This window comes from Hemitrygon akajei, chromosome 14, assembly GCF_048418815.1.
Source record: "Hemitrygon akajei chromosome 14, sHemAka1.3, whole genome shotgun sequence".
NCBI lineage: Eukaryota > Metazoa > Chordata > Chondrichthyes > Myliobatiformes > Dasyatidae > Hemitrygon > Hemitrygon akajei.
The window spans coordinates 61723762-61736272 of record NC_133137.1 but is presented as its reverse complement, the minus strand read 5'-3'; the positions used below and the strand labels follow the sequence as shown (position 1 = coordinate 61736272).

General features: G+C 40.1%; 1 protein-coding gene across 7 annotated transcripts in view; it reads left to right on the top strand.

Annotated features, from left to right (window-relative positions):
• The window catches only part of LOC140738627 (uncharacterized), a 231818-nt gene that overhangs the window by 139190 nt on the left and 80117 nt on the right, over nucleotides 1-12511 (top strand). For all 7 annotated transcript variants that reach the window (XM_073066214.1, XM_073066212.1, XM_073066208.1 and 4 more), the window contains one exon: nucleotides 8806-8934. In XM_073066214.1, coding sequence (XP_072922315.1) covers nucleotides 8806-8934 — 129 coding nt within the window. The remainder of the gene's footprint in view (nucleotides 1-8805; nucleotides 8935-12511) is intronic.

The following is a 12511-nucleotide window of genomic DNA, read 5'->3' as shown; positions in this document are numbered from 1 at the left end:
TATTTATATGACACCTTTCATACATTCAATGCAAACTCAAAGTGCTTCACATAGATTGTAAAAATAAATCAATATAATCATAAAAATGAGACAAAGTTTAAAAATCGTAAGTAAAGACAAACATTATATAGAATAGAATAAAATGTCAGAAAATATACCAAATTGTATAATATAATCAACATCAACTGGCATTAAGTAATGCTACAAGTAGGTTAAATTTTAAAAAGTAGGTTTTTTGAAGTGTTATGAAACTTTCCACAGTACTAGCTTGGCATATTTCAGTCAGTGGTATATTCCAAATTTTTAGTGCATAAGAGCAAAAGGCCACATCACCTGTTCTTATATGCCTGGCTGTAGGAACAATAAGCAAACCAGCATTCACGGATCTAAATTTACGATTAAGATATAAGGGGATAGCTACTCCAATGGAGGAGATAGATTATTCAGAGCCTTATACACAATGAAGAGTATTTTTAAATGGATCCTAAAGAACACAGGCAGGCAGTGTAATGATACCAAACCAGCAAAATGTGCTCAGATTTTCAATTTTTGGTTAAGATTCCTGCTGCTGCATTTTGAATAAGCTGTGGCTGATTTATGTCTTTCTTGGGCTGTCCTGAAAGTGTGCATTACAGTAGTCTAATCAGCTAAAAACAAACGTGTGTATCAATTTTTCTGCATTTGGAGACGTTGCAGGAAATCAAACTATTGCTGTGTTCCTTAAATGAAGAACCCAGTCTTAATAATATTGTTGATATGTGAAATATATTAAATCATAAAATATACTTTACAATTTAAGGACATGATGTGATGAATGTTTTATTTGGTTAAGTAATTATAAAATATCTCAAATGAAGATTCAGGTGAAGATTCACATCCTTGACTCTTGATTGTTCACCAAGATACCTAAAGAAGGAATTATTGTATAAGAGTCATGCATCACATAATACTTATGGGGCCTCACTGAATATTCTAATCATTATCTAAAGCACCAGGAGATATTTTTGCACTTTTAACCTTTAACGGAATTTGTTCCATGGGTTTTTATACAAAAACGTTTCTCAGTTCTGTAAAGGATTTACTAATGATTACATTTTTATCTGCATATTTTTATCCTTAGTTCAGGTCTAATTGGGATAAAGAATAGGCTTGACATAAAAGCGACAATTTTGTTTTTAATCATCTCAATGACATAACAGGAATTGAAGAAGGAATCTTTAGAGTGTGAAGAAGTTAAATATAGTAAAGAAAAATATAGAGAATATTTCTTTGTGTTGAAAAATCCATTGCTGATTGAACTGCTGCTTGTTCTGACTACAAAAAGTTAATTCAACAAAATTACCATTTTTAAAAAATAGCCAATCATCCTCAAGTTATAGTTCAGATGTCATGCTGTGGTAGAATTGTGCATCGACATGAGGAGCTGCTTTATTCAATTTAATTTGTATGGTCTATATTATGTGCTTTTAGAAGTGAACCTAATCCAAAGTGGTTCAATAGGCTAAGATTAATTTTTGTTAAATATGTATTTATGCAGCATTTTGGGGTTTATCAATGTGATGCTGTGCCCAATCTCAACAACCCCACTGAAAGACTACAAGAACACATTCATTGAGAGGGTGTAATGCTCAAGGGACTTTAATTAAGCTGTCAGTGTTTGAGCAGTTTTATAGCTGTGATTTAACATAAGATATAGAAAAGGCAGCAGGGGAACCTTTGCCTGACCCACCTAATTTAAGTCCATTACTAGGCCTGGACCAAAATTGCTTGGATTTGTTACAACTGACTGCCAGGTCAGACATTTCAGCACAGTACAGTGGAATTACTGTATACAACTTTTAAGACCTCATTAGCATTTAACAGTGTCCCAACTGTTTTATTTTGTTCCAGAGGTAGTCTCATTTTCTTGTGGCTTAGGAGGTTTTATAGTTGTATCAGGATATATTCTCCATAGCAACTGCCCCTGATTTTAGAGGGACACAATCAGCCCCCCTTTTTTTTTTAAAATAAAGAGACTTTTTTGGGGGGCAGATCCATATGAAGTACGATCTGTGTTTTGTCTGTTCAGGTCACTTTAAAATTTGCTAAGCTGAAGTTTTCGAATAATCATTACTTGCAGTCCCTCACAGCTTTCTTTTTCTGGCCCATCTCCCCTTCCTTTCCAGTCATGATGAAGAGTCTTGGCTCGAAATGTCAATTGTTTATCCCTCTCCATAGATGCCGCCTGACCTGCTGAGTTCCTCCAGCATTTTATGTTTGCTGCAGTTAATAATGTTGGTCAAGAGCCTAGATTAGGTGGATTTTTGTGAAGATGAAGGTTGCCACACTTGATGGAGCTAATCTCGGAGATTTCATCACAACCTCCCGCTTTTCACTGCCTCTTTTCCATGCCCTCACTACCAAGAAACAAATAGAAAATTGCTTATAGGTTGAATTAATCATATTTTTGACAATGTTCCCCTGCTCCTGTCTCTAATTAAAATTTTCAGTGATGATGAAAGTTCAACATAACATCCCTACAACTTTTTGACCAGATTGTAACAGTAGAGTTTAATACTCAGTTTCTGAAGAGTACAGCTTAGTCTTGGAGTGCTGATGACCCAAGTTAATAGCCCTGTCAATAGGAAAGTGGGAAATCAATATGGTTAACTTGTGAGCTGTTACAGAATGATGAATGTTTACACCACTGTACTTTCCTCATTGTATTTAAAATAATTCTCTAATTGGAATTATTAAAAACAGCCCAAACAACATCCATCACACTGAAGCTGCGTGTATTAAGTCTGAAGAGTAATTGGCAAACTAGCAAGTTGATGATTGGCCAAACTGCAAAATACAAAGTTCAAAGTAAGTTTATTAAAAAAAATACATACATGTCACCATACACAACCATGAGAGCTTGCTTGAGACCTTGCGGGCATACTCAATAAATCCATAGTAGAATAATAACCATAATAAAATCACTGGCAGATTGCACCAAGTTGGGCCTTCAACAGGTTTGCACAAGAAGACAAGCTGTGCAAGTACAAAAAGAAAGAAATAATATAATTAATAAATAAGCAATATGAGATGAAGAGTCTTTGCAAGTGAGTCTATAGGTTGTAGGAACATTTCAATGATGAGGCAAGTAAAGTTGAGTGAAGTTGCCCGCTTTGGTTTAAGAGCCTGATGGTTTTGGGTTAATAACCTTTCCTGAACCTATTGTTGTAAGTCCTAAGGCACCTGTACCACTTTCCTGATCGCAGCAAAGAGAAGAGAACATGTCCTAGATGGTGGGGGTCCCTGATGATGGATTCTACTTTCCTGCGACAATGTTCCATGTAGGTGTGCTTAATGGTGGGGAGGGCTTTACAAGTGATGGACTGAGTCTTATCCATTATTTTTTTGTAGAATTTTCCGGTCAAAGGTATTGGTGTTTCCATACCAGGCTGTGATGTAAACAGTCAGTATACTCTCCAGCACACATCTACAGAAGTTTATCAAAGTTAAAGATGTCATGCCAAATCTTGGCAAACTCCTATGGAAATTCAAGAAGCTGAGACAGCAAAAGAAGCAACCATACACATTAATTAATAGCTGTTCAATTGCTATAAGAACAGAAAATACAAACATGGGCTGGTACAAGTTAAGGAATAATTATTTATGCATGTGTAATTCAGGAATGCTCAAGGGCATAAGGGAAAAAAAGATGCTTTGATCATATTGGAGACAACAACTCCACCTTGCTGACGATCAACACTGGCACGCCTCAGAGATGTGTGCTTAGCCCACTGCTCTACTCTCACTACACCCATGACTGTGTGGCTAGGTACAGTGCAAATGCCATCTATAAATTTGCTGACAATCCAAACATTGTTGGCAGAATTTCAGATGTTGAAGAGATGTACATGAGCAAGATGTATCAGCTAGCTGAGTGGTGTCACAGCAACAACTTTGCACTCAACATCAGTAAGACCAAGGAACTGATTGTGGACATCAGAGAGGGTAAGATGAGGGAACACACACCAGTCCTCATAGAGGGATCAGAAGTGGAAAGAGTGAGCAATTTCAAGTTTCTGCATGTCAATATCTGGACCCAACATATTGATGCAGCTACAAAGAAGTCATGACAGCAGCTATATTTCATTAGGAATTTGAGGAGGAAAGCACTCAAAAATTTCTAAGTAGATAGATAGACAGATAATTTATCGATCGCAAAGGAAATTACAGTGTCACAGTAGTATTTCAAGTGCACAGATATACAAACATTAGAAGAGAATTAAGAAAGATTAAAAAATAAATTACCTCAAACACACTAACAGGAGTTGATCATCACTTGGTCACACACAAAATGCTGGAGGAACTCAGCAAGCCAGGTAGCATCTGTGGAAAAGAGTACAGTTGACATTTCAGGCCAAGACCCTTCATCAGGACCTATGTGTGTTACTTGGATTTCTAGCATCTGCAGATTTTCTCTTGTTTGTGGGGATCATCACTTCCCTGGCTATAAGTTGACTCATTATTGAGCCCAATGGCCGAGGGTAAGAATGACCTCATATAGTGCTCTTTGGAGCAGGGCTACTGTCTTGGTCTATTACTAAAAGTGCTCCTCTGTTCAGCCAAAGTGGCATGCAGAGGGTGAGAAACGTTGCCCAGAATTGCCAGGATTTTCCGCAGGGTCCTTTGTTCCCCCACAGCCTCCAGTGTGTCCAGTTTGTCTCCTATAACAGAGCCAGCCTTTCTAATCAGTTTATTGACCCGTTGACATCATCTGGGCTATGGATACGGGGAGTATTCTAACTGGTTGCATCACCATTTGGTATGGGGGGGGAAGGGAGTGGAGTTCTACTGCACAGGATTGTAGTAAGCTGCAGAGAGTTGTGAACTTAGTCATCTCCACCATGAGCACTATCCTCAGTAGTATCCAGGACATCTTCAAGGAGCAAGGCCTCAAAAAGGTGGCATCCATCGTTAAGGAGCCCCAACACCCATTCTCATTGTTCTCATTGCTACTTTCAGGAAGGAGGTACAGAAGCCTAAAGGCACACAGTCAGTGGTTCAGGACGCAAACACGAGGAAATCTGCAGATGCTGGAAATTCAAGCAACACACACAAAATGCTGGTGGAACGCAGCAGGCCAGGCAGCATCTATAGGAAGAAGCACTGTTGACGTTTCAGGCCGAGACCCTTCGTCAGGACTCCTTTGTCCTGACGAAGGGTCTCGGCCCGAAATGTCAACAGTGCTTCTTCATATGGATGCTGCCTGGCCTGCTGCGTTCCACCAGCATTTTGTGTGTGTTGCAGTGGTTCAGGAACAGCTTCTTCCCATCTGTCATGCTATTACTGAATGGACAGTGAACCCATGAACACTTCCTCACTACCTTTTTATTCCTATTTTTGCATGACTTATTTAAGTTAACTGCAAATAAGTTGTTTTTTTTCTCTATTCTGTATTGTATTATACTGCTGCCACAAAGACAAGAAATGATAAATGCCGGTGATATTAAACCTGATTCTCATTTTCATTCTCATTCTAACACACCTCCTTTGGTATTTTACTTTACATTGATAATCACTTCAGATTAATAAACTGAGCATGACTTCAAATCAAACTAGTTGTAAATACTGTATGGTAGAGATGTAGGAGAAAGCAGGGACTGTAACACACTGCCAAGGTTAATTCAATCAGCTTGTTTGTTTTTCTGGAATGGAATTGTTAAAATGTGTCTGTCCAATATGGGAACTCATGGTGATGATACAGGAGTACGTAGTTAAATATACAATTTGTCCCAAACAGCAAGGGTGATGAGGGCATACCATAATCCATTCGAATTCTCCTGTTTCACCCTTTGTCCGGGAGCTGAATTTCCAGATCAAGAATTTGATGAAATATTTCAATTTATTTAATGTTCTTGTCTATCAATTCTCCATCAATTTTATTATTGTCTGCCTGCACTGCACTTTCCCTGTAACTGCAACACTTTATTCTGCTTTCTGTTATTGTTTTCATTTAATACTTCAGTTCACTGTTACAACAAAATCATCTGTATGCATGGCATGCAAAACAAAATTTCTACACTTCCTCATAACGTGTCAGTAGTAAACCAGCTTAAATCTGGCAATTTTTTGTTGTTTTTCTTTCTTCTTGGCTTTCATTGTCTGTTCACGTACCATTTGTCCAAAGGTGACTACAAATAACAAGGGGAATTTTAGACCAAATAATCTATATGCCACGTAAACATGCCGATAGCCCACTATATAATACTGTGGTAGCATAGAGGTTAGCACGTTACTATTACAGCTCTGGGCTTTCCAGAGTTTGGAGTTCAATTCCAGCACCTTTTTGTAAGGAGTCTCTGTATGTCCTCCCTGTGGAATGTGTAGGTTTTCCCCGGATGCTGCGGTTTCCTCCCACAGTCCAAAGACGTACCTGGTAGATTATTGGTCATTGTAAAATGTCCCGTAATTGGGGTTGTGCGGCAGCATGGCTCAGTGGACTCACTAAATAAAATGAATGTATATAATTCTAGAATAATTCCCAGGGTCTTTGGCTCCATTACCTGTCCCATTCCAAGTATTAATTACCATTTGATAAATATCAAAATTAAACTGAAAGTGCTTGAAATGCTCAGCAGATCAGCATAAATCCTTAGAAACAGTACTAAAGCTTAAATTGATGGTCAAAGACTCTTCATCAATATGTTCTGATGAAGATGTTTTGACCTGAAAACATTAACAGTTTCTCTTCTACAGTTACTGCCTGGGCTGCGGAACATGTCCAACATTTTCTGCTTTTATTTCAGATTTTCAGCATCAGTATTTTATTTTCTATTCCTGAGCTTTATTTACACTAGACTGCACTAAGACCCAATTATTTTTGGTTTGACTTAACATGGTGTTCAGCATTATCGGTAGGCCAATGTGTTCTGTCCCTCGAGACTCAATAGACCTTGGACGTTTTCTGAGTACCTTTCTTCATTTCTCTCTGTAAAGATAGCATGCTAGGAGAAAGTTTGGTGGGGTTTGGGTTACAGCAGGCAGGGAGGGATGATGGGACGGATCATGGTATAGTGAGACCGAATGGCCAGTAATTACTGTTGGGATTGGATTTCAGTTCATGGAAGGAAAGGATCATCTAATCAGCATAGGGTGGAGTGAGCAGTAGACTTGGGGTCCTAATTGAGGGGTGGAGACCAGGCGGAATTAGAGGGATGAAAGGGGCGAGAAGAAAGAAAAGGCAATGAGATCGTGTCATATCAAGTTTTAGAATTTAGTGTCTTGGCTCGCAGCACAGTGGCCAGTAGTGGTATTACTAAGTTCAAGGACTATCTATCCATTTAGGCTGAAGTTTACCCAAGTTGGATTAAGAACATTAGACAGATCTGACTTCAAAAGCATTGAGAATGTTGATTACACGTAGAACATAGGCCTACAGATATTTCAGCAATTTCTTGAATTTTGGCAGGTTAACTGTTCATTGTAAGTTGTCCTGTGATTAGAATAGGATTAAATCAGAGGTTGCTAGGTGGTACGGCTTGAAGGGCCTATCTCTAAATACATAAAGTGGTGTGTGAGGGTATAACATGGCAGTGAAACTTGACTTAATATGCAAGAATTCTACATGTTTCAGTGTTTGCATGTGGATAAATGAAACTCTTCCAAATGATGAACTTTTTATTTGTAATGCCACTGAGGGATTACCATCTGCCTCAGTGTGTAGTCAACGGAACGGCACCAGTGGTTCAAGCGAACAGTACAATGGTGCAGAAGACCATTATATTTTATCAAGACTTACTCTCAGATATTGGGTGGAGCTTCCTAAACAAGTATCAGTGTTCAATAAGATAATACTCAATCTGATATTGGTTTCAAAGTTCAAAATACATTTATTATCAAAATATGTATACATTATACAACCTTGAGATTTGTCTCCTTACAGACAGCCACAAAACAAAGAAACTCCAAAAGAACACATCAACAAAACAGACCTTCCTTTCTTCTGGCTATAATGCTTGACACCTTAAAGAGTAAAAAGGCAACTAACAGAGCACAGAATATATTCAATAATACATCTCCACAATCCCCCTGGGGTTGGGAATTCTGAAGATTCATGACCCTCTTAAACAAAGGCTTCCGTCTCCCCATCTTAAAATAATGCCCCTAGTTATTGATTTCTCTCAGTATTTCTATACTTTGTGACGCCCTTTCACATTCTTGTATATTTCAGTATGATCACCAACATCCTCTCTTGCACATGGCCCATGATTTCCCATAGGATCATCACTATTTTGCTTTGCTGGGCTCTCCAGTCTAAGTAATGACTCTGACATTTGCATTAACACTGATGTTTAATTAGTTAAACTACTGCCACCCTTTGTTGCTTTAAAAGTTTGTTTGGTTTGCATGGTAATTTATTGCAGCATATAAAGAGGCACTTTTGCTCATCTTATTTGGGAGGCTTTGTTGGTCAATCTAAGAAGGCAGTATAATCATTTTGAGGCATGTTTCCTGTTAATGTTGTTTCCAGGCACTGATTGTAGGAACCACCCTATTTATTTACAGCTTCATTGCTAATTGAAAATCCAAGAGTAGTACCAAAGGGTGTAATTTCCTCTTCCTCTGCATGCTTCATCTCAAACTCTGTAATACAAGGCAAGGTTTAAAAAATGCTTATCTGTGACCTCTAATACTTAATAAGAAACAAATAGCTATTGGTTCATAGAGGCCAGTTGGAAGTAAATGTATTTTAAACAAGATACTTGTGTAAAAGCAGCTGTTTTGAAGGAAAGCTGAAGTTATTTACATCAAGTTCTCTTTTGCCAACAGAATGACCAGTCAGCGGACAGATGATGATGAAGAAGAGCTCGCTAAAGAGCGTCGTCGCAAAGCTCGCCAGGAGCGGCTGCGGGAGTCTGCACTCAATCAGGACACCCTGGAATTCAACTCGCAGCACAGGTAGAAAGACAACATTGAAACAGATTTATTTTCTGCAAATCCTTCCAAATAAAAAGATCAGCTAGCTGGTAACTGAATGACTTTTCGACAGTGAACCACACTCAAGAGAGAGTGCTGGCTGGAGATGGAACTGGCAGATCAGGCCGCCACCCTCTGACCTGTGACCCCTTCCAGTGCAGCTTCCTGAAGGAAGAGCTGAGATTGTAAATGCAAGGTCAGATCCAGAAGAAGGAATTTGACCTTAGCCTCTCCACTGAGTAAAACCTATCATGATGATACGCAAACAAGCTTTTCACAGTGTCTCTGCACTTGTGACAATAATAAACCAACTACCCAGTGATTAGAACAAAGGGAGAGAAATGGGACAAAATAAGATAGAGAGTCCTTAAAGAGCTGCCAGCACCATGATGGGTTGAAGGGCCTTCTTTCTGTATTTTTCCATCCCAAGATTAAAGCCCATGTTTTCTAGAGATCAGATCTGACAATATGAATCTGGAGAATGATAAGAGACTTCATCAGTTTTGTTCCACTTAAACGAGTTTCCCAACCTTTCTTATGCCATGGATCCTTACCATTAACCGAGGGATCCATGGACGCCAGGTTGGGAGCCCCTCATTTTAACATATTTAAAGAAAGAATCAAGACCCTCCAGCCCGTCAACCAGTAACGGCTAAGTTACCTCTTCAGGAACGTAAATTGATAATAAAAGCCCCTCAATATTCTTTCTTTTTGGCATTGGCTGCAAAATCCATTTGTCTTAACTAATGTATTAAAATATAGTATGCGCCCATGTCTAATGAAACCCATATCCTGATGTTAGTGCTAGATTTGACTCTGGCTCAATAATTTGCAGACAATTCTTGCCTGGATGTTGAAATGCAGAATGGCCACAGTGCATGGTGGCCACCTGGCTCACTCCCTGACTTCTCCCTCTCTCATTCTATCCTTCAGCTCTTTCTCTATCTGGCCTGTTTCCTATGTGAGCCTGGGATGGTCTGTACCTATGACTTCCAGCACAAGTTGTTTGTTACTCAGGAATTTACATTCAGATTTATTAATTATGTGTACGTGCTGTACAATGTACTGCTTGCATTAACGACCAACATACCTAGGGATGTGCTGGGAGCAGCCCACAAGTGTTGCCGCATAATCCAATGGCCAAGTAGCACGCCCACAATGCCCAGCAGAACAACAGAGAGCACAACACAACAAGCAACAAAACAAGCCCCTTTCTTCCCTCCCTACACACATGGACATTCTTCCAACTCCAGGTCTCCAGACCCCAGTCTTCGGGCATCGGGCTTCAACTTTCAGACTTGCCGCCGATCTCTGCTCCACTCTTCCTACTTCATCGGGAACTTCCTGCAGGCACTTAGCCCAGCTGTGGGGTAGAGTCATTCACAGGCTCTTTGAACTTCAGCTATTAGTTATAGCATGGTTCTGCACTCCCACTGCCCCTGCTCAGATTAATTCTCATTGTTTTCCATATCAACACCAGCCTCACTCCTTACTCCACCCAAGCTATCTGTGCTGTCCATTCGCAAGTGGAGACACAGGAGAAGCAGATGGTGGAATATAGAACAACACTCAAACTCCTGGAGGAATTCCACATCTGTAAACTGTGATATGCATCCTCATGCAGGGATTCTTCCTGAATTTCTGAAAATTCCTCTCACAGATACTACTGGGATCATGCTTAATGGTATTGGTCCATAGCATTATATAAAAAGCTCAGGAACCCCTGATTTAGCAGATTGATTATTACTCCCAAACTCAATTATCCTCTACCCAGCAACATTTCTGTTGTGTATAAGATGATGAGAGGCATTGATCATGAGGATAGTCAGAGGCTTTTTCCCAGGGCTGAAATGGTTGCCACAAGAGGACACAGGTTTAAGGTGCTGGGGAGTAGATACAAAGGAGATGTCGGGGTAAGTTTTTTACTCAGAGAGTGGTGAGTGCGTGGAATGGGCTGCCGGCAACGGTGGTGGAGGCGGATATGATAGGGTCTTTTAAGAGGCTTTTAGATAGGTGCATGGAGCTTAGTAAAATAGAGGGTTATAGGTAAGCCTAGTAATTCCTAAGGTAGGGACATGTTCGGCACAACTTTGTGGGCCAAAGGGCCTGTATTGTGCTGTAGGTTTTCTATGTTTCTAGTTCCTCAAATCAAATCAAAGTAAATGTATTATTAAAGTACATATATGTCACCATAAACTACCTTGAGATTCATCTTCTTGCAGGCATTTACAGGAAAATAAAGAAGTATAACAGAATTTATGGAAAAGATCTATACATAAACAAAGCTTGACAAACAGCCAACGTGCAAAGACATTGTGCAAATAAAAAATAAATAAATAATACTGACAACATGAATTGTAGAATCCCTGAAAATGAGTTCGTAGGTTGTGGAATCAGTCCAGAGTTGAGGTGAGTGAAGCTATCCATGCAGGTTCAGGAGCCAGATGGTTGTAGGTTAATAACTGTTCCTGACTCTCGCAGTGTGGCCCCCAGGACTCCAGCCTAATGGTAGTAGAGAGAAGTGAGCATGACCTAGATGGCGGGAGTCCTGGTTATTTTCTACAGCATTTGCTAGGCTAGTTTATATTTAACTTTCCAATGTCCTTCTTGCCATGGGTTCTAAAGGTGCAGATGTTGTCTGCCACCACCACCATTCAATCTCTCGATCTCTTCTCATGTAGGCGAGAGCCTGAGGCAGATATTTCACACACACAGCGTGCTGGGTATATGGAACGAGCTGCCAGATGAAGTATCGGGGCAGATACAATTAAAATGTTTAAAGGACATTTGGACTGGTCTGTAGATGGAAAAGGTTTAGGGGGAAATCGGCTCAGTGTAGGCGAGTGTGATTAGCTCAGGAAGTCACTCCAGTGGGCATGGAAAAGTTAGGCCAAAGGGCCTTTTTCAGTGCTGTATGAGTTGTCGTGCTCATGTCTGCTGCTAAAGTGTACCAGTGAGATATGCTTCCTGAAAGATGGATCTTCAATTAAATAAGACAATAATTTGGATTTGGTTGGCATGGTAACAGTACTACAGCAACAGCTGTAAGAACAGGATTCAATTCCCACCGCTGTCTGTACACTTTCCCATGACCATTGGCTGCTCCCATTTCATCCCACGTTCCAAAGATGTACAGTTAGCGTTGGTGAGTTGTGGCCATGCTCTGTTGGCACCATAAGCTTTGCGGTTCTTGCAGGCAGCTCAGTACAATTCTAGCTGATTAGATTTAATGCAAATGATGAATTTCATTGTATGTTTCAAAAATCTCTTTATAAAAGTGTAACATTAGTGTAAGTGGGTGTCTGACAGCACAGGCATAGTGAGCTGAATGTCCTGCTTCTGTGCTGTATAATTTCAACGGTGGCCTGCACCCCCCAAGGTCTTGGCATTGCCTGAATTACCAGTAGCAGAGGAAGTCAGCTGACAGGGTGGCAGAGAGCGGGACAAACCTGTGGAAGTCTGGAGAATCAGTAGTCAATGTGCACACACCCTCGCACCTGCAGGGAAGCCCCTGCCAGAAGTAGACAGGGGACAGTTCAACGCACTCTCTGTGGGCAAA